This window comes from Lissotriton helveticus, chromosome 5_1 (genome assembly GCF_964261635.1).
Source record: "Lissotriton helveticus chromosome 5_1, aLisHel1.1, whole genome shotgun sequence".
Taxonomy (NCBI): domain Eukaryota; kingdom Metazoa; phylum Chordata; class Amphibia; order Caudata; family Salamandridae; genus Lissotriton; species Lissotriton helveticus.
The window spans coordinates 2,060,534,999-2,060,561,714 of NC_136065.1; the positions used below are offsets into that span (position 1 = coordinate 2,060,534,999).

The 26,716-nt window shown below is 46.6% G+C and overlaps 1 protein-coding gene across 1 annotated transcript; it reads right to left on the reverse strand.

The window, feature by feature from the left end:
- Positions 1 to 4,840: 4,840 nt before the first annotated feature.
- On the reverse strand, positions 4,841 to 26,446 carry LOC144756288 (prostaglandin E synthase-like). Its single transcript, XM_078645949.1, has 3 exons — positions 26,019 to 26,446; positions 20,410 to 20,492; positions 4,841 to 7,465 (listed from the first exon to the last, which is right to left on the reverse strand). Exons 1-3 carry the CDS (start codon positions 26,133 to 26,135, stop codon positions 7,216 to 7,218), a joined length of 450 nt encoding a protein of 149 aa, XP_078502075.1. The 5' UTR covers positions 26,136 to 26,446; the 3' UTR covers positions 4,841 to 7,215.
- Positions 26,447 to 26,716: the final 270 nt, after the last annotated feature.

The window sequence follows — 26,716 nt, forward strand, 5'->3', positions numbered from 1 at the left end:
GCATTCGCAAACGGGGCGAATCGCAAAATTCGGCCGTTTGCGAATGCAATTCTTTGTTTTGGGATGCATGAACCTTTTTTGTTTTTTCACAAATTCTTTGCGATTTCTTAAATTGCGATTGCATTTAAGAAATCACAATTTTGCGATTTCTTAAATGCAATGCATTATCTGAAAACGTTTGCGAATTCGCAAATTAGAAGTGTTAAATTAGCATGAAGTCAACCTTCATGCTAATTTAAGAAAAAGTTTCAAAAATGCTCAAAAGTGCATTTTTGACACTTTCATTTTACACTCACACTTGCCCTTGGGCATGTATGTGTGAAAAATGGACTGTAAGTTACATTTCTGGGGTGCACCCTAGAAATTGCATTCTCATTTTGCGTTTCCTTAATTGCGAATCGCAAAATGAGAATGCCTTCCCATTGATTCCTATGGGCCTCTAGGCCCATAGGAATCAATGTAAATGGATTCCTTATTTGCGATTCGCAATATTGCGAATCGCAAATAAGAAAAAATAAGAAATCGCAAAAATATTTGCGAATTTTTCATGCATAGGTATTTGCAATTTCTAAATTGCGATTCCCTAATTTTCGCAATTTAGGAATCGCAAATACCAACAATGATGCATGTGGGCCAAAATTCCCCCAACTTCGAACCAAAGCTCTCATGGCTCCAAGGAAACAAAGCAAGTCACCACAACCTTCCTCAGAAGAGCTCTCTTGTCTCTTCCATCCATGCATCAATTCATTCATACTTCCATCCACCTGCTGATATCCACAATTGGACCTTTATATTCTGTCATGCATTCAATCTTTCCTCCATCAATCTTTCACCATTCCGTCCGTCCGCCCATCCTTATCTAAACCTATGCATTCATCTCTAAGCCCATCCATCCATTCATTCACATTTTCACTCATCCATTCTTTGTCATCAATCCATACAGCCATCCATCTACCCTTTCCATCCCTCCATCCTTTCACTCATCCATCCATCCACCGTTTCATGTTAGAGGCTTTTTCTGCCAAACTGCAGACAGAAGAGACCCATTATGAGCGCCACATCACTTTAGCTGCTTGAGCAGGGGGTCTGGGACTCCCCTGGATTAAGTGATAGGGGATATTTACGCAAAACTTTTGCTATAGCCTGTGATAATGTGCTGAGATACACGAGAAAAGACATCTGGTTTGGTAAAGAAAAACGGAGAAGAGGGTGATAGATAATAAAATCAGATTAATCACAAGTTTTCATAATCAGCAGGACAAGTTGAGGTCAATACTAAACAGGCACTGGCATTTGTTTAGGAGTGATCCAGTGGTGGGAAAGGAAATATCCGAGAAGCCGGTGATTACATCCAGTGGGGCACACTTCGGGGCATATTTACAAGCCTCAACCGCCACCACAACATCACTGAAAGCGACGTTGTGGTAGCGATAGGAGCATTGTCTTATTTACAAGGCAGCGTTGAGCCACTCAACGTGGCTTGATGCTACCTTGTAAATAAGGCACCCTTTCACGCTGTACTTGCGTGAAGGGGAGGGAAATGGGTGTTGCGGTGGGTGTTCCACCGCAACACCCATTGTGTTTGACGCTTCCACATATTTACAAGGGTGGCGTAAATAGCAGGCAGTGCTAAAATTAAGACCAGGGAAAACCTGGTCTTAAACATGCGAAACAAGGAGAAATGCTTTATTCCTCCTCGTTTTTGCTGTTTCCGTGTGTGCTGCGTTGTGCAGCACACATAGAAACAGCAAATTGCCATTGTATATGTGCAGGAAGGTGGCCCTTCCTGCACATAAACAAAAAAAACAGTTATGCTTTCCAACTTCTATGTGTGCTGTGTTAAGCAGCACACAAAAAAGTGACAAAGCGTCATTTAAAGATTGATTATGTGCAGAAAGGGGGACCTTCCTTCACATAAACAATATTCTCCTCAATGCAAACACTCTTGCACTATGGTGCAAGGGTGCCTGCGTTGGCTCTAGGCTACTAAGTTTAGCCACAGCGCAGTGGGAAACTCACCATATTGTTGTAAATATGGTGCAGCCCTGCGTTTCTGAAGTGTCGGAATGCGGCGTTAGGCCAGGAAGGCTGATGCTGCACTCCACCTGTTCACTGTAAATATGCCCCCCATGAGAGAAGCATTGGTAAGAAGTGAAATTACGGAGAAAGGTACATGGCTGGAACTTTAAGGAGGCTTTTTCAAATAATGTAAATGTAAAGTGTGTTCACAGGGAGTGAGTCTGAGAGAGCTAACTACCCCTTTCTACAAGAAAATGAAGATAAGAAAAGCTTTGACTTGTAAAAACAGAATTTGGGGTGCCCATGTCCTAAAATATATATATGCAAAAATAACAGTTGATGGACAGAATGCAGAACAATGTCATACATTCACCACAGTACAGAGATCTGGGCCTAAATCCATTGTTTTTTTGCTCACCACACCACCCCAGTTCAGACATGGCCATTTGCAAATCAGCTTTGACCGTGTGCCTCATCGGAACAGTCCAGCCCAAACTGCCAAGCCATGTCTTCCCTGGACCGGAATCAAGCATTCTAGGACCAGTTTCTGGCTATCAGCTGTCTTCAGCCAGGATAGCTTGACTCCAGTGGCGTGGAGCACGGGACTCACATCTGAGAATACCCGTCCCATGCTTTTCTATCTCGGCGTGGTTCTCGTGCTAGAAAAACAGACATTTGAGGTGAGCAGATCTAGAGTGTTGCTGGTGTTGAGAGTGATCTAACAGGAGCTGCTTTCCACCTAAACTTGAGAACTACCGAGAGTTCTCTCTTTTTTTACATAATTTATGCGTCACTCTATGCCTGAAAGGGATTGTTTTGATATATATATATATTTATTTTAAAAAATAAAACGTATTTATACTTACCTTACACATACTTACCATCTGTGGTTATGTTATGTTGATTTGTATAGCACACTAATCACTGAGAAGGTATCCAGGCGCTTGTGGTAAAAAGGCATGCATTGTAAAGCCATGCACTGAAGTAACAAAAACCTGATGCAAAGTTTGTGTATGGTTAACACGGCCTTGATGATTAGGTGAACGAACCTGGAGGTCTGTAGTTCTGATTGAGCATTCCGAGAGCTACCAGACTCCTGATCTGATGGAGGATGCTTCTTAGTTTTCTTGGTGATTTATTTTCCAAATGTAACCCCAAATTTACAATACAAATCTCAAAAGTGCTTCTATATTCCTCAAATCCAAAGTATGATATGCAGACCCTCATTCCCTCTACACATTAGCGTATGCTTGAATTTATGTGTAAATGGATGTGCAGTGTTATTCATCATTAGGGCTACCGGTTTTATGGTATTTCTTTTTTTAAGATTTCTGTCTGTATTTATCCATATTTATTTTTTTGACTATCTTATTGATATTTATCTATATTTATTTTGTGTTTGAAAATGAATTGAGTAGGAAAAGGGTTTATTTCCACATGTATTTAACTGATAAACTTGCACTTATATGCCTGTCACATTTTAGAAAATTAGGCAGCCAAATATGACAAAACACTACAACCGCAGGTACATATTTGCATGATATACACAAATACATGTTAACATATACTTGTATTTAAGGTAATCTCATCCTATTTCTTAACTCCCTATGCTGTCTGTCTGTTCAGCCATTGACATGGAAGCCATGAAAGACAGCATGGAGGGACACTCACATGAAGCACAATATTCTGTTTTTAGCCGCTTTTAAAATTAAATAGACAGGAAACACATGGTTTTCTGTCTGTATTTATCTGTAAATACAGTAAAAACAGAAAACTGGGAGCCTTATTCATCATTAGATGGCCGGGTGGATAACTGCTTGGACAGATGAATGATTGATTGAATGAATGATAAGGCAGATAGAAATATGAAAGGCAGTGTAATTGTTTTGGTAAACACCCTTTACAACGCAACTGTTACAACGAAGTACCTTTACGACGCAACCATTACAACGCAAGTTTTACAACAACTTGCGCTGGGGGGCACTCTAGGATAGGGAATAGTTTCCAACACCTTCCCTACTATCCACAGGGACTGGAGTTGGAATAGTAAATTAAACTATTCACTATCCAGCGCCCCCCCAAGGCAAGTCGTTGTAAAAGTTGCGTTGTAAAACTTGTGTCGTAAAGGCATGCGTTGTAATAGCATGCGTTGTAATGTCATACATCCATTTGTTTCCAGTCTACTTGCTACTCACAGAACCTACATGGGGTATCTTCCCTTTGCCCGGTGTCTCAGGGCCCGGTGAAATATCGACAGATGGGGATGATGACACACAACATTTCACTTAATCAGGATCCTCACGAGCCGACATTTGTGACTCAATTGGAAACCATTGATTTTCTTCTCCCAGGACACCCACAGTGACCACATGAAGAATTGTGTTTATCGATGGAACTGGATTTTAATGGACTTGAAAATATGTCTTGCTTTAAGTCACCATGAACCACATGCGACGAGGCAAGTAAGAACATATTAACAGGGCATGCCCACCACATGGGCAATGCATTCTGGGATTCCTGCTGACACCACTGTTCCTGGATCTCGGGGGACTGAGGTATGAACATCCTGGAGCCTTCAGTTGGCTAATAACTTGCTTGGCGCATAGAAAGCTGGAAAGAAAACGTTTAACTCAATAGTTCTCTTATACCTACCTCAGAAAGGTGAACAGCTGAATCAGCCCCAACGAAATGCATACGTGTGAACCAGTATTTTGTAGATAGACCCCTGTAGTGGGTGGTTAAAGCTAAGAAACTCCCTACATTCTTTTTTCATAACACAAAGACTGGCTTGGAAAAAAATGTTCAACACTTTTTATGGTTATTTTTTTTATTTTAGCAATAAGTCCTTAAAAATCTCTGCATACGTCCTGAGAGAGCCAGCATTATAAAACAATGCGTTCCGAAAGCAGTAACCGATAAAAAGGTACATTGCCTAGATATTGCCTCATTAAATATTATAAACAATATGTGTATACATATACAATTGCATAAAACGTACACATCTCCTGGGAGAGCTGGCCGCTGGCGCCACGTGTGATGAACTGCAGTCTCAGCATACGCTCTCAGCTCTATACATTTTGTAATGTCATTCTCCATACATTCTTATGAGCACATCACTACTAAAGTGCGCATCAATATTACATGCAGCACTTTCTTATTACTCTCCTGTGTAGCAAGGAAGCTGAAGATGGAATCGATTTTTCGCTTTGAGAAATGGTTTACCTCTCAGCTCCTCGACATCTCTGCTCTTCACTGTAAGCACTAGTGCACCGAGATACAGAAGTATTTCGTTCAGTCAAAACGTTAACGTGCGTGAAATGCTATAATGTCAGCAAAGAAAATAAAGTTATCAGAACATCTGCTGTCTTCTTTTTTTAAAAAAAAGCACAAAGAAGATAAATTAAATATTGGAAAAATAATTAACATTTGTATTGGTCAAACCCCAAATTAAATCGTCTCCTGGCACTTACATAAAAGGTTTTTTTTATTATTTCACCACCCCTTGGATGCACTCTTTATCAACCTCGAAGGGATGTCAGCCCCTCCAGGCATGTACTATAACTGAAAAGGGGTTTCCTCGTGTCCTCAAAGGAGCAAAACCTCATTGCATCATGTTCCCTTCTCCTCTTGTCTCTGCATTCTGTCTTGCACTTTCCTCTTCCCAATTCCATCTCCAATTCCGTTTTTCCAAGTTTTGCTCCTTCCGTTTAGCGCTTTGAAGCGACACAGGTGCTATCCATGCATGTTTTAATATAAGAGGTCTGTCGAAAATGAAGCATTCTGGCAAAATTACTAAAAAATGAAGTGTGTTTTTTACATTCCCAATACTTATGGACAGCCTGCCCCCAAAAAAGGGATATTTCATATTCATGTGTGTCCTGGATGGCACACCACGTGCAAAGAGGTTCTAAATTAAAAATAAAAAGAACGTTCTTAGACAGGAGCCCTTTCGACTGTGGTTTGTGGCAAGGCTAACATTCATGTTATTACAATATCCATCGCCTGCATCTGTTACACTTTATATATAAAACATGCAGTAAATTATAAAAACAAAAAAATACTGATAAAGCTTGGATTTTACACCAAAATCCCACTTGAAATATTGGAGGCCTGTTTGTGGTTTTCAGAAGTTGAGGATGGGAAGTGGTGTGCACATCTCGGAGTCATTGGGCTTCCTGGAGGTGTGGAAAACCAAGGACGTTTGTTCATCTTCAGTGAATGTTTACATGCCGCCAGCCACCCAAACAAATGTCCCTTCCCTAAAACAGGGCCATCTTCTCTCAGTAGAAATAATGCCTAATAGGAAGCGGATGTGACTGCGGCTAGACGGGCGCGTACACTAACTTCTGCAGCAGAAATGCTCTTTGCTACGCATGAGTCTTGTCTGATTGAGCAGTGATGAACCCTCTTTCTTCCACCCCAGGGGCTGCCTTTTCTCATCCGATTTAGACAAAGCGGGAGATCTCACGGTGAATGTGAGATCTGACCACATGCGCCTCCGCAGACTGTGTTCTACACGATCAATAGTGTCAATACTTTTCCAGGCCTGTTTGGTACGATTCGTTTCATCAAGGAAGACGCGACGCGTTAAAAGCCTGTTTATGTCTTTGAGTGTTCAGCTCCTAATATCCGAACAAATGGCAGTTAGAGAGCGTGCCTTCTGACAACTGGGGCGCTTTACTAGACCTCATTTGAAAACCCCTTTAACCTCTCGTTGTTGTCATCATTTGAATCAGGGCTATTCTCTGTAATATTCTTTTAAATATCAAAAAAAAGGAAGTAATTTTGGCACTAGAGAGCAGCACCGATTAGGTGTTGTGATTGTACCGGGCAGTCCAGCATTCATTCACTTCCTGTATTATGCGCTAACTTGTTTGATCACTTCCTGTCATACGGCTGTCGTTCGCTCAGAAAGGCTATCCACTTCCTAGCTCTACATAGGACTTGCGAAACAATTTCTTTCCACTACTTCCTGTTCGTGGTGTAGATGGAGGTGCGTCATATCCTGTTCGAGGCAGGTCACTTCCTGTCTGCTCCCCACCTTTGTTTTTTCATTGAGGAGTCAATTTTTCTAGCCCAACTTAGAGTTTGGGCTTGGCTGATCAGAAAGACAAGCATGTGCTATGAACACTAGCAAGGCAGCCACCGCTGCAAACCATTTGAAAGAGTTCACGGCTTTGATGAAACACCACTCCTCTACCAGCAAGAGGCCACATTGATGAGAATCTTGACAGCCATGGAGAAGCAAGATATCTGCCCGACAGTGTATGCCAGCGAGCGCGTTGGAGCTTTTAGCCCAAAGAGGTAGGCACAGGTGTGGAGCAGGCGGGCCAGGAAGAAGAGGCGGAAGTGGACTTTGGCGATGGAAGGCGTGGGCTCCAGCATGCAGTAGAGGACGCCAATGAAGAGGAAGGGGTAGATGCACTCCATGTCATTGCGGTGCAGTCTGTGAGAAGGAGCGAGAAAAGGCAGGAGAGGATCAAGCAATGAAACTTGGATGGAAACAACAGGATTAGGTTTTCACTTTTGCGATTCAAATTATTAATTTGATATTGTTAAATATAGCTTCACGGTACCGTCATGTCAACCAAACAAATAAAAAAAACAAAATTGAATGCAATCACAAAACAGACCATTATTAGCCTAAAAAAGCATGATATATGAGGTTCACAAATTTACTAAGCTATATACACACATGTATTTTGTCGCAGTGATGGGAACAAATGTAAGCAACATATTGCAATACAAGTCAAGTAAAAACTTTCAATTTTGAAGACTAGTTAAATGTTTTAAATAAGGAGGATGTGGGCACCTTGATCTTGCACTGGCCTCTCTAAGGTGCTAGCCTCCTGCTTTGTTCTAGTGACATTTTGAAATCACCGTACAGGATCTGACGTACAACGTCCGACGTACAATGTTGGGGCCTAGAGTGAGTGAGAATTTAAATGGGCTTGACAGGGACAGAGAGGGAAGTCCTTGGATGGCTTTCCACACCACAAACAGAACTCTGAAGTTTAACTGGTCTCCTAATGGTCTGTGTGGGATGATCTAAAAAAAGATCATATTTCCAAGACCCAATATTAGTCTGATGTCATATTTCAGTACAACTCAGATACACAGCTGAGCAATAACACAAGCTGGACAACACAACAGCTTGGATTAAATAAGTCATGGATACCAGACAGACATTCAACCTGCTTCCAGGCTCTGCTGCTATGGTGAGCTACAGCTGTTGTGTGAAACCTGTGAGATCCCATTTTAAAAAACTTTGGAAAACACCTTGCAAGAGTGACAAACTCATCATAGTGGTCTAATGCAGTAATAGGTGTTTTGCAAGTTTGGTGAGGTGATTCAAAGAGCTAACCTTGGTTAAGGTTTTGGATTAACTCTTACTCCAAGACTTCCTCAAAATTAGACCAGATCCACCGAGTTTTAGAACTCTCCATTTAGTCCTCTGGATTGTAGGAAATTGGGGAAGTGGTAGTTTAATTATATATTTCTTTTTATTACCCATCAGAGTCGACTTTACAGAGCATTGTGTATACATAGGTCAAGTCTAGAGCATTTCAAAGTATACATATACAGGTAAATGTAGCTAACAACAATGACTATGGTGTAAGTTAGTCGTCCGACATAGGATCAAGGGGGGAGCAGAGTTACTCCCACGGTAGGTATTCCATGTGTTCCATATTGAAGACCACTTTTTGGGTTGTCCTCGGGAGACGTAGGCCATCTTTTCCCTGAACATACACCAGTCCATGTCATTTTTCCAGGAGTCCACCCTGGGTGGGTCCCCGGCTACCCACAGCTGCACAATGTTTTGTTTGGCTAACATCTGTCCCAGAGTAGCCCAGAGTTTAACCCTGCTATTGAGGTCACTAGACTCCCAAATATTCAAAAGACATCTTTTTAGCCTCCTGCAGTATGATCACCGCCGATATATTACTCATACACTTGTGCACTCGTGACCAGTAGGACTGGATAAGGGGGCACTCCCATAGAATGTGCATAAATGATCTGAGCTGCTCACATCCACGTCTACAGCTGCCCTCATCTACCTTTCCCATTCTAACCAGGGTTGGGCTAGAGACAGACCCATTGGAGGATCTTTAGCTGGACCAGGCGGAGTCTAGAAGAGATTGCAACCCCCCTTGGGGAGGCCAGGGCCTCCTGCCACTCCTCATCATCCATCTCCCTCCCAGCGGAGCCTCAAGAGCATTAGAGGATCTGGAGTTTTGTTTATCACCTTTTTATACGTCAATGATGTAACCCCATCTGGCAGGTAACCGTCTAAGAGTCTGTCCTCTAAAGGCGAAGCATCAGGTAGGGAGGCGTCTTTGGATTGGGTTGACTGTAATGCATGTCTGATTTGAAAATATCTGAAGAGCCCCGAATCCATGAGCTCGTGGCTCTGCTGCAGAGTAGAGAACGGTATCATCGCACCGTTTTTCCAAAGGTCTCCAATTGTGAAGATTCCGATCAGGTCCCACTTGTCAAACCCTTTTGTGGTGCTCATTGTATCCAGTCATTCCGAGTCCTATAGAGGGGTAGCCAGAGTACATTTTTTGTCCCACCCAATGCTTCTCTTTGCAACATGCCAAATTGCCACTGGGTGCTTGGTCGGTCTCGTAAGGTGATATCTCTGGGGCCTGGAGTAGAGAGCTCTGTGGTAAGTGCCTCCCGGTAACAACCACTTGTCCATTCTATATGCCGGGTCATCCCCCTGCCTATATATATACAGTGGTTGATGGCCGCCAGGTGTGTGGCCGAGTAGTATTGTTTTATGTCTGGTAAATTGATACCCCCGTCATACCAGCCCAGGACCAACTTCTGTAGCGCTATGCGTGGCCGTCCGTCCCTTAGCAGATCTCTCTGCAGACTCTCTATCTCGCCAAAGTATCTGGCTGGAATTAAGTCAAAAGAATTTTGCAGAGCATATAGAAAACGCGGCAGACATCATTTTGAATAATGCTGCCCTTCCTAATAGCGAGAGCGGAAGTTTCTTCCAAGTGGCGACATTGCGTTTTTGGGAAGTGGTAGTTTAATTGGCGTCACTTTCTCAGTTAACAAATTTTCAACAATGTCTTCACACTTGACTTCAGGTGCATTCAGGTGAAGTTGAAGTTCGGGTTCTTTGAGTGTTTAATGGCTTTGTATAACATTTTTGACCAATACTTGGAAGTGTGAGGACTTAACACTTAGGATTGTCTCCACTTTTTCTCTCAAGATCCCTCAAGCGTTTTCTTTCATTGCATAGATCTTTTGTGAAACAAGGGAGCGAGGGTTTCTGATCTTTTTTTTTCTTGCTTTTAAACAGGGCATATTCGTCAATCCCATATCCCAGGCACTTAGTCTGCTCAGCCACTGTGGATCAAATATTTAGCTGCGAACCAGGGGTGGGACGTATCCAGTGAGGCTTGTGAGCAAGACGCTAAATGTCAATGTTCTTGGTGTTGTCAAACCACACCTTTTTTTTATACTGACAGCAGAATCGGGATGTTTCCGACTGCAAAAGTACTTGTTCATATGTACAAAGCACAAATTGCGATGTGGTAACATGTTACCGTATAGCAATTAGCGATTCGGTATTTGGAAGGAGCGTGTTTAGGGCATACCTTCCAAATACCGAATTGCAATACAAAATATGAATGTTTCGTGACCGAATTACAGTAGCAAAACTTTAATTTTTTACTGACACCTCAAGGGTGGTGGTGACTTTTGGCAAATGTGAAAAGAACCTCACGGGACCCTTTTCCCTTTGTGAATGCTGAAACAAATATGTTTTTAAGAGCTGGCAGTGGTCTACTCTTAAAACATGAAACTTAAATGTTTCATTTTATTTTTTGAACTGCATACTGTTGTCCTTTAAGGAAAATGGGCTGCATTAAAAAAAAAAAACATTGCTTTATTAAAAAGCGATTCTAGACATGGTGACCCCAGCAGATCACAATTCTTGTGATGGCTGCCATTCCCAATGGAACTCAAATTGCGACCTACCTAATTAAGATTTATGAGGTAGGTCTATTTGTGACCCCACAAGGAATCCTTATCTGAAGCTTGTAAGCTTTCTTACAAAAGGAATTGCGGTTTCCTAAGTGCCATTCAGTACAAATCGCAATTAGGAAATCGCAATCCCTATTTCTTGTACATTTGATCCATTTGGTTTTTTGTGAAACTGGAGGAAAAGAAACATTAGCTTGTGGGCTACGTGTGCCATGTGCTGTCAAACCCACCAAAAAGGCAGGGAAGGCACATGGAGGAAAATTACTATTTTCCAAGCTATGCTTTTTATGGTAACACATTGATTTCCAGTGCTTTCTACACACGTGCATATGGAGCACATCAACTTGGATGTGTGCACTTTTGCTAAACACAGTAGTCTCGTGTCCACACAAACATGCAAGTGGTGGGTCACTTATGCCAAGGGCAGAGGCAAAGCTAGAGGCATCATTGAATGTCAAAATGAGGTACAGAAAAGAAAAAAACAAATTGTGTGAGGGGTTTGTAACAAGCAGGGAGAACCCCAAATCATTTGCAATACTTTATGATATTTGTAAACCATGGACGATAAACGTTTGCGACAGTCAAACTTTTCTCTGATGCAGTGAATGCATTTTAGGTTATCCTGAAAATGATTCATGATGCTGCCTAACTCTTACGAGAGACCCCGAAACCTTTTTGTTATATTGCTCTATCCTTCTGTGTACGTAAAAACCCCTGTAAAAAATCGTCAAACCATTTAAGATATCATCAGCTCATTTTGTAATCTCATTAAACCCTTATGTGATACTGTAAAACTCTTTTCTGATATTAAAAACCCTGTTTTTAATATCATTAAACCCTTCTGTCGCCAAGCCCTATTTGTGATATCATCAGGCCCTTTTATGATATAATCACGCCTCTTTGTCATGTCATCTAACCCTTTTGTGATATTGTTAAGATCTTTTTCTAAATATCATTAAACCCTTTTGTGCTATCGCCAAGCTTTTTTGCGATGTCGTCAAGGCCTTGAGTGATATCATCCAGGCATTTTGTGATATAATGAAGCCCTTCTGTGATGTCATCTAGCCCTTTTGTGATACTGTCTATCTTTTTTGTAAGATCATTAAACCATAGTGGGAGCAAGATTGCAGAATGCGAGTTCTACTGATAACAACCATAAAGTATACATCTTCCTCCGTCATATGTTGGTGGACCGGCATCCCCCATGGGCAGAGAGCATGGACAGTCGGCAGCAAGGGTGGAGAAGGTGCCCTGGATATCGGGTTGGTGTGAGCGACGAGGTAAGGAGTGAGGGTGTAAATAAGGAGCCTTCCCCCCCCCAACCCCCAGGCTGTCATCGCAAATGTGTGCTGTTATATACTGTACATCTCATGCATAGTGTTGTGCACTAAAGAAGCACAACACAAAAAAAGACCATTAAACCTTTTTGTAATGCCATTAAACACTCTGTGATATCGTCCAGCCCTTTTGTGATATATCATTGATCCCTTGCGTGATATCAAGCCCTGTTGTGATGTCATCAATCCCCTTTGTGATATCATCAATCCCCTTTGTGATATCATCAATCCCTGTTGTGATATCATCAAGCCCAGTTGTGATATCATCAAGCCCCTTTGTGATATCATCAAGCCCTTGTATGATATCATCAAGCCCTGTTGTGATATCATCAATCCCCTTTGTGATACCATCAAGCTCTTGTGTGATATATTCCAGCCTTGATTGTGATACCAGAGAGACCTTGGGTGATATCTTCAAGCCCTGTTGTGATATCATCAAGCCCTGTTGTGATACCATCAAGGCTATGTGTGATATTGTGAGAAAGTGCCTCTTTTTGCATGGTTAGCTTTCACTTTTTTTGCCTGGTTTTGATTATAATGCCCAGGGTCCCTGACAACCAGGTCCCCTGTGCCAGTGCTACTTCCCTAAAACATATCACAATAGCAACTTCTGCCCCCTTAGGTCTCTAGTAAGTGGTCCCTAAGGATGTGGGAGTTGAAGAGTGTCACCTTGAAACTTGCATGCCCCTGTGAAGTTAAAAGCAACAAAGTCGACATGGCACCCTGCCTGGGTACCATGCCAGCCAGCTCTGTCTGAAGATATAGGTAAGCAACCCCTCTAGCAGGCCTGACAGCCCTAGGGCTGGGTGCTCTATACCACAGGCGAGGGCATATATGCCCCTACAGTCGTTAAGTCAAATCTTACATTTTGTAAGTGCCAGCGAAGCAATGGGCTGGAAACTCAACAACCCGAGTTCCCCAGAACCATGATGACTCCCTGTAATAAATCCACAATTATGCCAGTGTGGGATTTATTGTAGCATGTACTTAGAGAGCACCTCAGAAGTGCTTCCTTAAAACCTACTGACTCTGCTGTGGTCACTGACTGGTTTTAGGCAGCCAGCCACAACATGTTTCGGGACCCCTGGGTGAAGAGCCTCTGCTCTCTGGGACCAGACAAAAAGCACATCTTGGCCAGAGGTGTCACACCTCTGCCCCAGGATGGGCCAGTGCTCAAAGGAGATGCTAAAGTGAGGGAGGTGAGGTGATGCATACCTTTTAGTCTACGCCATCTTGAAGATGGAGAGACCCCTCCAATCAGGGCAAGGGCTATGCCCCCTTCCAAAGGAGGGTGGCATAATTGAGGGTGTAGTAAGGCGCCCATTGGCTCTACCTGCTACTTCCCTAAAACACCCCTAAATGTAAGTATTCAGGTGGCTCCCCTAGTCCTGAAAACTAGATCTGTGAAGACATAAGAAGAAAGAAGACATCCCAAAAGCCAACCCTGCAGAGAAGCTTGAAGATGATGAACGCCTAGGCCCCACCCTACCGGCCTGTCTCCAACTTCAAAAAACCTGCAACACAAAGGTGACCTGCCTTGCAGCCAGCGACCTCTGAAAACCCTGGGAGGAATGCTGCCTTCGAAAAAGACTCCAATCTGCCGTGGAGAGTTCACCCGTCCAGAAGAAATCAACTCCAAGGACTCCCGTCATGTGGAACCGCGAGTCCTGACAACTCTGCACATTCAAGTTCCATGCCTACAGCCTGTTTCCAAAAGGAGGAATCTCAATAGGATTTCATTGGATGCCTGAGGCACTGTTTGCACCCTGCACCCAGCCGCCCCTGTGCCGCTGGTGGTGTATGTTTGGGTGCTGTTTTATGCCTCCCCCAGGCTAGTCCTAAACCTCAAAGCTTGGATCCTGCAACCGATCTATTTACCTGCAAGCAGTGTAGCTTTCACCCCCCCCCAGTCTCCATGGAAACGCATTGGGCTGAACTCGGATTTTAATTTTTGACCTCTGCAGCTGGCCTCCCCTGTGCCGCTGGTGGTGCAGTTTTGGGACTCATCTGATCTTTGCCCCTTGCTGACCTTGAACTGTTCAGAAAATGCAGTGTGTCAACTTTTGAAAGTGAAAAATATCTTTCATTAAAAAAACTTACTTACCTTATTACGAAGATATTGGTCTTAAAATAAAGTACAAACAGCGTATTTTTATAAAATTGGTGTGGATCTCCTTTTTGAGTTGCGTGTCCATTGTTGGTTAAGGCTGTGCAATAAACGTCTTACACTCTTCTGTGTTAGGTCTAAGGCTGCTCACCCACACTACCACTAATAGAGCACTTTGGGTTTTACATTGAGACCTGTACACGTGCATGGTATCACCACTTAGTGGGCATGCCATATACAGAGCCAACTTCCTGCAGATATCATCAATCACTTTTGTGATGTCATCCAGCCCTTTTGTGAAGTCTTCAAGCTCGTTTGTGATATTTTCAATCTCTTTTGAAATATCATATAACTCTTCTGTGATATCATCAAACCCCTTTGTGATATCATCAAGGCCTCGTATGATATCATCAAACCCCTTTGTGATATCATCAAGGCCTTGTGTGATATCATCAAAGCCTTGTGTCATATCATCAAGCCTTGTTGTGACATCATCCAGCCCTTTTATGAAGTCATCAAGCCCTTTCTTGGTGCCCTCGCGCCCTGTTGGGATTGTAAGTGATTGACAGCATTCCATTAGTCCTTCGGAGGCTCCTCCCACTACAGGCACGGGTCTGTCTGCCCGGATATTACACACATGATGCAGCCATATCTGCAAGGCGTGAGGTGTCATCAGACCTGCCTGGGCCTGTGAAACAAGAGGGGGCCCCTGGGTGTAGCGCACTCGGTATGCATGCTCGGCCCCGTGGTTTCCCGGCATTCCTCACCCACACCCCGGCATACCCACTTCACCCGAGGCGCAGGTTCAGCCGCATTCCTGGGGTTTCCGTGTTGCACTTTGGGGGGCCCATTATAGGCTCAGCGTTAATTTTCTGCGGTGCAGAGTTCAATCTTGCGGGGGCGGGGGGGGGGGGGGGGGAGGGGGGAGCCCTAGGCACTGACAGAGGATGTCATAAATCTATCTGAACTGAATATCAGAGCATGAGTGGAGGTGAGCAGCGCCTGGGAGGCGGAAGCTGTCATGGGCAGACTTGTCAGCTGCAGGAGACTGGCACAGAGCCATCATCTCTACGGGTGGCATGGGGACACACAGCCTGCAGATTCGAGGGGTGCAGGATACAAGCCTGGCACCTCTAGGGGTGCAAGATGCCAGCCTGGCACCTCTAGGTGTGCAGGATGCCAGCCTGGCACCTCTGGGGGTGCAGGATATAGGCCTAGCATCTCTAGGGGTGCAGGATATAGGCCTGGCACCTCTAGGGGTGCAGGATGCGAGCCTGTCACCTCTGGGGTGCAGGATACGAGCCTGTCACCTCTGGGGTGCAGGATACAAGCCTGGCACCTCTACAGGTGCAGGAAGCGAGCCTGTCACCTCTAGAGGTGCAGGATGCGAGCCTGTCACCTCTGGGGTTTAGGATACAAGCCTGGCACCTCTAGGGGTGCATGATATAGGCCTGGCACCTCTAGGGGTGCAGGATATAGGCCTGGCACCTCTAGGGGTGCAGGATATAGGCCTGGCACCTCTACGGGTGCAGGATGCGAGCCTGTCGCCTCTGGGGTGCAGGATACAAGCCTGGCACCTCTAGGGGTGCAGGATGCGAGCCTGTCACCTCATGTGCAGGATACAAGCCTGGCACCTCTAGAGGCGCAGGTTGCGAGCCTGTCACCTCTGGGGTGCAGGATGCAAGCCTGGCACCTCTAGGGGTGCAGGATATAGGCCTGGCACCTCTAGGGATGCAGGATATAGGCCTGGCACCTCCAGGGGTGCAGGATACGAGCCTGGCAGGCACCTCTAGGGGTGCAAGATACAAATAACTGGACAAGCTCTCAGGACTGGCATGGAACTCTACAGCCTAGAAGGATTGGTACAGGGATACAGAGCCTGTCACCTTTAAAGGTGGATATACTTAGGGTCAGCACAGGGATACAGAGCCTGTCACCGCTAAGGGTGGATGCACTCAGGGCATAGGACATGCACAGGAATACAGAGCCCGTTACTTTTACGGGTTATGTACTCAGGGCTGGCACAGTGATACAGGGCCTGTCACCTCCATGGGTGGATGTACTCAGGACCAGCAAAGGGATACAGAGCCCGTCACCTCTAAAAGTGATGCACTCAGGACCGGTACAGAAATACATAGCCCGTCACCCCTAAGGGTGGATGCACTCGTGGCTAGCACAGGGCTACAGAGCCTGTCACCTCTAAGAGTGGATGTACTCAGGACTAGCACAGGGATACAGAGCCCATCACCTCTAAGAGTGGAGGCACTCAGGGCCAGCAAATGGATACAGAGCCCGTGACCTCTAAAAGTGATGCACTCAGGACCGGTACAGAAATACATAGCCCGTCACCCCTAAGGGTGGATGCACTTGTGGCTGGCACAGGGATACAAAGCCCGCACCTCTAAGGGTGGATGCACTCAGGGCCGGCACAGGGCTACATAGCCCGTCACCCCTAAGGGTGGATGCACTTGTGGCTGGCACAGGGATACAAAGCCCGCACCTCTAAGGGTGGATGCACTCAGGGCCGGCACATGGATACAGAGCCCGTCACCTCTAAGGGTGGAGGCACTCAGGGATGGCACAGGGATACAGAGCCCGTCACCGCTAAGGGTGGATGCACTCAGGGCATAGGACATGCACAGGGATACAGAGCCCGTCACCTCTAAGGGTGGAGGCACTCAGGGATGGCACAGGGATACAGAGCCCGTCACCTCTGAGGGTGGAGGCACTCAGGGATGGCACAGGGATACAGAGCCCGTCACCTCTGAGGGTGGATGTACTCAGGGCTGTCACAGGGATACAGAGCCCATCACTTTTAGAACTGGATGTAATGGGATTAGAAAAGAGACACCTACCATATTTATTTTCATGCGAATTCTACTTATTACATCTTCAAAGCAATATTCGTGGTATGTTTTTTTTTAAAAAGATACAATGAATGGTGCCAGTTCTTCACACCTGACATACATAAACCGAATTATTAATGTTATCTTTGCAATTACATTTTATGTTAATAGTTAAAAAAAATTCAAAAGTAACATCTTCGCGCCTATTTGATTTGACTCTCCTGATATCATATGAGACACACAGTCTTCTGAGTTTAAACTTTTACCAGCTTCCCTTAAATCTTTTTTTTTTAACTGTGACTGTTCTGTAAGCAAGCACCTTGCATGTTAGCGTGATGCTATGAATTAAACGCTCGCTGCAGATATCTGCGTGTCAGGAGAGTGAGTCCCACCATAGCAGACTCATCTTTCTCACCTTAATAACGTAAACGTCATTAAATCAAGTAACAGTAGCCACTATTACCGCGCTTAGACACAACTAAAGTGCTGCATAAGGTGCTACATAAAAAGTTGTTTTCCTTAAGAAGTACAGCACCTCTTTTTCCCAAGAAGCAAAATGTTCCTCCTTTCCTAAAATTCCTACCTAGTTCTTGCCAGTCTCAGGTGCTTGAAACCAGTCAAATGTATATTAGTCTGATCTGTATATAGCGTTTCATGCTGTAGTTCTGCCGTTTCTAACCCCCAGATGCAAAGTTATGTTTTGCGAGTCCTTAATAGCGAATTTTAAGGATTCGCTATTAAAGACTCGCAAAACGGGATGCATGTAGGAATCGCAATATTAATTGCGATTTCTACTGATTTCTTATTTGCGATTCGCAAGGAATGGCTTTCCCATTCATTCCTATGGGCCTAAAGACCCATAGGAATGAATGGGGAGTCATTCCTTATTTGCGATTCGCAATTAGTGAATCGCAAATGTGCCGCAATTTCAAGGGTGCCAGGGTGTCCAAAGGACACCCTGTTGTACCCCTGAAGCGGTAATGTTCACTGGTGTTGCGCACACACATGTCCCAAGGACATGTGTGTGTGTAACATACAACTTAGAAAAATGCACTAAAGTGCACATTTCTAAGTTTTTGCTATTTACCACGTAGTTTGACTTCGCGGTAAATAGCGGCCCCAGATTGCGAATTCGCAATCTTGGAATGGTTCATGCATTGCATTTGAGGAATCGCAAATTGCGATTCCTTAAATACAATCGCAATTTGAGAACTTCCAATTATTTGCGAATTCTTAACACCTTCCATGCTCATGACGGAACGGTTCCGTCATGAGCGTCGTCGGTTGGCCTGTGCTCATGACGGAACCATTCTGTCATGAGCCCGTTGGCTCATTAGAACGCTCAGCACAGCACGAAAATTCGCGCCGCGCTGAAGCGGTTAAATTGCGAGTGCATGAACCCTTGATGCATCTCAAATGTCATTTTTGCGGGCGCAAACGGCCGATGTTTTGCGATTCCCACCGTTTGCGCTCGCAAAAATGCTTGATGCATCTACCAGATAGTGGTTACTGTCAGCCGATGTAATCCTACACATCCTACAAAATACACAGGGAGGGAACGCTGAGCCAACGTGGCAAGATGTGAACCCACGACCTGCAGATCACAGCAAATGTCAGTGGCGAGCAATTAACAGGCAGGACTATCTATCCACCTCTGCCTAACCAATTCAGAGATCAACGCCTATGGTGACCTCATGGCTGTAAGTGCCACCAGACACCTACTGTTTCCAATGTCATTAACAGGTTAGAACTAAACACCTCCCCAACCCTACAGGTTGCGAGGACCTTCCTTCGGTCAGTTCACGCCATGCCATGCCAGTGTTTGCCCCCCTTACCTTATCTGCTCTTAAAATTAAAAACTTTGCTAAATAAGAAAGTTTAATAAGAACTAACACGTTTTAGTTGCAGAAACAGCGGGGCACATTGAAATAACCCCAGTGTGCCCTACCCTCTCAAACTGGAGGAGAGAATCAAACCTTGTGACAACCTTCCAGTCCCAGGCTATGCCGTGGTGAAGGGAGAACCTGCCGCACTTCGTACTGTGCACACTTCGTTGTGGGGGATATTTTACGTAACCATAAAAGGTTTTGTGAGGAAATTGTTCATCAGATTTTTTGTGTAATAATTCTTCTGTTTTTTTTATTTTTGCTTTAGAGGGAAAAAATGCCCTACTAACCTACTTGGTTAAGAAAGTGAACACTCTCTCTCCATTTTCGTGTTTATCACGGTGTTGCAGGGTCGGACTGGGAAGGCTGGGCACTCCCGATGCGCCGGTGCTGGAGTTGCAGCTGCAGGAATCTTTTTATGCCCAGCGGGGTGGCCGATTCGGGCTGTGTCTGAGCAGCTCCAGATGCCGCCAGCGGCCCAGTGGGGGCCTGAGCGACCCATCCCGGAGGCAGATGGCCCTGTCACTCCCCTTTTACAATCGGGGCGGAGGTGTCCTTCCTGGGACGCCGACTAATGTATGCAGATTGAACGCGGGCAGGGGGCCCGAGCACTAGCGGCCTCACTTCTATTCAGGTGTGGTTCCCCATTGTGAATCAATCCGTGAACAAAAGGTCCTGGCAACATTTGCATTTCTTTTTATCTCACTAAAGTTAATTAATCCGTGAACAAAAGGTCCTGGCAACATTTGCATTTCTTTTTATCTCACTAAAGTTAATTAATCCGTGAACAAAAGGTCCTGGCAACATTTGCATTTCTTTTTTTCTCACTAAAGTTAATTACTCTATGAACACAAAAAGTCCTGGCAACATCTGTATTTCTTTTTATCTCACTAAGTTAGGAAATAATGCCCTTTAGAGAAACCCTCGCCCCTCCTTCTTTTCTCAATACTTAAAATAGTGAATCAGTGTTCTGCGAAAATCCTCAAATGTGGTCCACTTTGTTTTAGGGTGCCCGCCCCTATTTCTGATCCCAACCCAGCCCTGTTGTGAAGAGTTTCAAAGTCACTCTTAAAATTCTGGAAGAAACTCAAAGCCGACTCTTCCCATCGGGCCCAGACAGGGCGCTCAGAGGCACCGCTCTCTCTCTTCAGCGCCTAGACACCCTCCAGGCGCGATGGGCGCTATACACTTAACACATCAGAAGCTCTTACCTCCGGCAGCGCTCCACGTCGGGGTCCGAGCGGCAGAACTTGAGCCCCCCGTGCCGCAGGGCGTCCTCGGGGTTGGCGAAGGCCTGTGGTGAAAAAGAGAGAAGAGACGTCACCAATACAGTAACCACAACAATAGTGAGGTGCTTCTTCTTATGAAGCGCTTACACCTCACTGGGATTTCTAGGCGCTGTTGGACAAGACTAATGTTAGGCAATATCTTGTGTCCTACACATGAATCTGTTCTGAGCACCTCTATTACTGCAGGTCTGCAAACCAACCTTAATCCTTACCAACTGCCCCCTGTGCTATCCTAGTACTGGGGCCCGCAGGCAGCTCTGCGCATGTACCTCAAAGCTGACAGTTTGTTTGCTATTCTAGTACTGGGGCACACAGGCAGGTCTGTGCTTGTACCTCAATGCTGACAGCATTCTCTATGTGACTCTAGCAGTAGGACACAAGTGCAGCTCGGCTGATGCACCTCACTTGCCAGGCACGTGACACTTTCTATTTCATTACTACGGCACCCCATAGCTCTGTTCACACCAGGGGTGGGTAACTCCGCCAACCGCCATGAAGCAGTTTTTAGGTCTCGCCTGTCGATGCGCATGCGCATCGAGCAAGCGAGACTATAGGGGCTCATCGACTCTTTATCTAACTTGCAAGGAATCGTGGCGATTCCTTGCAGTGCCCGTGACTTTTAAGCTCAATGCGCATGTGCATTGAGCTTAAAAGCGCGTGCACAGCCGCCCGCATTCCTCCGACACCTTTGAAGTGAAGCTTAGCTTCACTTCAAAGGCCCGGCTTCTTCACACCCACATGCCGCTCTGCCCCGCTCCGCCCCCTCCCCTGAGTCAGCACTGCAGAGAAAGCCGCCTCACGCTTTGAAGCCTGTGCATCGGCCATTATCTTTCGCCTTCCTTCTCGCTCACTTAAAATGGCTTTCCAGTCACCACGGGTGGCGGCAACACGAAGCGCAAGTCTTTTGTTGCTTCGAACGAGATATGCAAGTAGCCAGCCTGAACGCCTCACCCCGGATTCCTCTGTTTGTACACGCTTGATATATTTTATTCCTGCAGTATTTGTTAGGCTTCGGTGGGAGAAATGACACTCATTTCGCGTACACAAATGTTTTTTTGAATCTGAGCATATTTATACAGAAGCCCTTGTGTTGTATGGAAATGAGATTAAACGTGTATTACCACCTCCGAACCTTATTGTTTTTATTCTTTTCTATTTGCCTCGTATAACGCATTTTGCACCTTCAATACAAGAACTATCGCATATGGCTACACGTCTAGGCAGGAGGAGTACATGATTTCGAGAATGCCCTATTAAACTGCATTATTTTGGCGTATACCATAAAATCGGTGCAACTCCCACGGTCTGACTACCAGTTACAGTCCCCAGGGGTTTATTTCTCCATAAGACCCTAGTACTGTTCGTGGTCTTTGCAGTTGTGTCGCACGTGCATTCGGCTTCTGTGTACGACTCCGGCCTCAGTCTCTACCTGGGGGAGGGGGTGGGCTGGGCAGCTCGGTTCTCCTGCCTGTGAGCGTCGCACGCACTATGCTTGTCGCAGCTCTACACAATGCTTGTCGCAGCTCTACACATTTCACGCACCGGGCGCCACGTGTTTGAGTATATCTCACGCACCCTGAATCTCGTACAGGCATGGTACCGGTGTTCACCTCACACACTTTGTTTTTGAGAGTCACACACAACACGCTTATGTTTCCGAGTATCTCACACTATTCCTGCGTCTGTGAGCATCTTCCATGTTATTTTTTTCATTTATTTTATTTAATGCGATTTTATATAGCGCGAATATTATCCAAGGTGTCAGAGCGCTTTACAGGGGCATCACAGGCACACACCAGGCGTCTCGAGAGCGTCAGACTCGCCCATACTCGGCGTCTATCTCACACCCGTGTGTGTGAGCCTCTCGCGCTCTGAGCGGTTCACACGCACTGTACACGCTCGTATTCTCACACCAGGGTTACCCTGTGTGGTAAAATCACACACAGGGCTCGTTTGTTGGCACCTCACACCAGTTTCCCATGTTAAACGATCTTTTCCCACCTCACACTTCTGTGTTTCTATTCCTTCTCCACCTTCCCGTGTGTGAGGAGCCCCACGCATTACATACAAAATGCTTCATGTGTTTGTCTCCCACATACTTGAGTTTGTTGTGCTTGTGTTGTGAGCATCTCATGCACTGCTCTTTTGTGACCTCGTGCGGTGTACTCGCTTGGAAATGTTTCTCACAGTTTTCAAGTATCTCCCTCGGGCTCTCGTGCTGTGTTCATCGCAAACACCACACTTCTGAGTACCACCCACACACAGCCACCTCGTTCTGTATATCGAACTATGCTCATCATTGTGCATTTCCCGCTCCACATCAGGGCTTCTCGCGCGTGTACCTGTATCTCACACACGCCCGCGCATCCTAGCATCTGGCATGCTGCAAGCTTTTCATATTTGTAAGGTTCTCGCACCGTGCGTCTCCTTTTGCACCTCACTATGATACAGGCGTGAGGCGTCTCATAACTCACTCACCCTCACTCACACTCACTCACACTCAGTCACTCTCACTCACACTCAGTCACCCTCACTCACCCTCACTCACCCTCACTCACCCTCAACCCCTCACTCACCCTCACTCATCCTCACTCACCCTCAACACCTCACCCTCACCCTCACCCACCCTCAACCCAACTCACAATAACCCTCCCTCACCCTCACCCTCACTCACTCTCACTCTCACTCACCCTCAACACCTCACTCACCCTCAACACCTCACTCACACTCAACTCCTCACTCACCCCCACCCTCACTCACCCTCAACACCTCACCCTCACACAGTGCAATAGGTCTCACAGGATTTTTAGTTAAAGCTTTTACAAATGTTTATTGCTTTTTTGATTTGTAATTCTTTAGCATTGGCTACAAAAAATAAAAATGCAAAAGATTTACAACAAAAAACCCATAAACAATTCTAAATGCACTAACTCTAATGCTGCGAGACCTATTGCATTTCCAATGCTTGTTTCTCGAGCCACGTGAGATTTTACGCCCCCTCCAGTGTGATTTTTGAGTGCTCGAAGCCGAAGGTCGCAGGGCGCGATTTGCAGGTTTCTACCGTTCGTATTGAGATAGCTGCCGCTCGCGGTGAAGAAACTGCAGCTCGAGTAGAAAATATACGCGAATAGCAGCAAAGAAGCAACTCTTTCTGGTACCCACGTGATACGTGCACGCTGAATTTACACCAAGCGCACCAAGCTCCTGGCCCTAAAAATCAGCGCGAGCTTGAAGAACTCAGCGGAATCTCCCAGAGCTTTTGGGTAGCTGCTGTTTCAGAGCTGGGCTCCACATCCAGCTCTACCAACGTCTCTCAATCCTAACCTGCAGGTCCACCTGGTGCAATACTGGAATACTGGAACTCCAACGCACTTCAATACTGGCCCTAAAGATGACACACAACACAGCTCTACCAATGCACCTCAATACTGCCCCTAAAGATGCGCACCCAACACAGCTCCACCAATGCTCCTCAATACAGGCCCTGAACATGCACAGCTCCACCAATGCTCCTCAGTACAGGCCCTGAAGATGCACAGCTCCACCATTGCACCTCAGTACTGGCCCTGAAGACGCACAGCTCTATCAATGCTCCTCAATACTGGCCCTGAACATGCACAGCTCCACCAATGCTCCTCAATACAGGCCCTGAACACTCACAGCTCTGCTAATGCACCTCAATACCGGTCCTAAAGACGCACACACTACTCAGCTCTATCAATGCACCTAGATACTGACCCTGGACATGCACAGCTCTGCCAGAACACCTCAATACTGGCCCTGAAGACACACATGCCACGCAGCTCTACCATGGCACCTCAATACTAGTCCTGAAGATGCACATACCACACAGCTGTACCCATGCTCCTCAGTACTGGTCTTGAAGACACACACAGCTCTGCCAATGCACCTCAAGACTGGGCCTGAAGACACACACATGCCACACAGCTCCACCACTGCACCTCAAGACTGGCCATGAAGATGCACAGCTCCACCAATGCACCTCAGTACTGGCCCTGAACATGCACAGCTCCACCAATGCACCTCAGTACAGGACCTGAAGACATGCACACCACAAAGCTTTGCCAAGGCACCTCAAGACTGGGCCTGGAGACGCACATGTATATCATTGCACCTCAATACTGGTCCTGAAGACGCACAGCTTTATCAATGCTCATCAATACTGGCCCTGAAGATGCACAGCTCCACCAATACACCTCAGTACTGGCCCTGAAGACGCACAGCTCCACCAATGCACCTCAGTACTGGCCCTGAAGACGCACAGCTCTATCAATGCTCCTCAATACTGGCCCTGAAGATGCACACACCACACAGCTTTACCAATGCTCCGCAATACAGGCCCTGAACACTCACAGCTCTGCGAATGCACCTCACTACTGGTCCTGAAGACGCACACACCACACAGCTCTACCGCTGCACCCAAATACTGGCTCTGAAGACGCCCAGCTCTATCAATGCTCCTCAACACTGGCCCTGAACATGCACAGCTTCACCTATGCACCTCAGCACAGGCCCTGAAGATGCACAGCTCCGCCAATGCACCTCAATACTGACCCTGAAGACGCACAGCTATATCAATGCTCCTCAATATAGGCCCTGAACACACACAGATCTTCCAATGCTCCTCCATTCAGGCCCTGAACACACACTGCTCTGCTAATGCACCTCAATACTGGTCCTGAAGACGCACACACCACACAGCTCTACCGCTGCACCTAAATACTGGCCCTGAACATGCACAGCTCCGCCAATGCACTCCAATACTGGCCCCGAACATGCACAGCTGTACCAATGCTCCTCAATACTGGCCCTGAACATGCACAGCTCCGCCAATGCACCTCAATACTGGCCCTGAAGACGCACAGCTCCACCAATGCACCTCAGTACAGGCCCTGAAGATGTACACACCACACAGCTCTACCAATGCTCCTCCATTCATGCCCTGAAAACACACAGCTCTGCTAATGCACCTCACTACTGGTCCTGAAGACGCACACACCACACAGCTCTACCGCTGCACCCAAATACGGGCTCTGAACATGCTCAGCTCCGCCAATGCACCTCAATACTGTCCCTGAACATGCACACACCACACAGCTGTACCAATGCCCCCCAGTACTGGCCCTGAAGACAAACAGCTCTACCAATGCACCGCAAGGCTGGCCCTGAAGACACACAGCTCTGCTAATGCACCTCAATACTGGTCCTGAAGACGCAAACACCACACAGCCCCGCCAATGCACCTCAATACTGGCCTTGAAGACAGGCACACCACTCAGCTCTATCAATGCACCTCAATACTGGCTCACACCAGACAGCTCTACCAATGCATCCCAGTCCTAGCCTACATTCACTGGTTCTCACGTCTCAGTATTTGCTGCATAGACGTTGGAGTGCCAGTGGCCCCTTAACGCCCTTCGGATGCCACTGAAGCCCTTTTATTCTCAGTGGAAGCCCCCTCTCCCTGGAATGCAGAGGGCTGGTCTGTGCGCGCGTCTGACACCGCTCACCTTCTTTCGCAGCCGCAGGTGCCCCGTGATGATGCCCACCACGAACATTTTGACCAGCAGCAGCAGGCCGTAGAAGACGAAGGAGCAGAAGACGTCGTTGTGCAGGTCCAGTGCCATGCTGGGGGCACCGAGGGGCTCTAAGGTGGAGAGAGTGGCACCGAGGGGCTCTGCGGTGGAGAGGGCGGCACCGAGGGGGTCTGCAGTGGAGAGGGTGCCACCGAGGGGGCTCTTCAGGGAAGAGGGTGGCACCGAGGGGGCTTGCAGTGAAGAGGGTGGCACCGAGGGGCTCTGCGGTGGAGGGTGGCAACTATGGGCTCTGCGGTGTCCGCGACTGTCCGGTCTGAGTGTGCGTCGGCCCGGGCGCACAGCGCTTTAAGTACACCTTCGCGGCACCACGCCCTTCTCCCTGGCCAGCCTCGCCCTCTGGCTCTGGGGCCTGAACCAGTCTGAGCCGCCGCCTCTCCTGCTGTTTGCATTCCCTTCACTACCGGAAGTAGTGGGTGCACATCTGCCACGTTCCCCTTTCTCCTTCAGGTGAAAGGGGTACTTTTCTGTGATGTGACCATTGCCAGTGGGGTCATGTCCGGGCACCGCCTGCCCCCTGCTTCCGGCCTGGGATTTCCCAGCCCCTCCCAGGTGTCCTGCAGTTCTTTGGGACAGGGAAAACTCCGAATGACCCAGCTACGATTTCAAGGACC

Bases quoted from the DNA above. Each gene is read 5' to 3' on its own strand.
- LOC144756288 (XM_078645949.1), bottom strand. From the start codon at position 26,135: ATGGCACTGGACCTGCACAACGACGTCTTCTGCTCCTTCGTCTTCTAC. The intron at 20,493-26,018 runs GTGAGCGGTGTC...TTTTCACCACAG, and splicing joins ACCTGCGGCTGCGAAAGAAG to GCCTTCGCCAACCCCGAGGA. The intron at 7,466-20,409 runs GTAAGAGCTTCT...TCCTTCTCACAG, and splicing joins GACGTGGAGCGCTGCCGGAG to ACTGCACCGCAATGACATGG.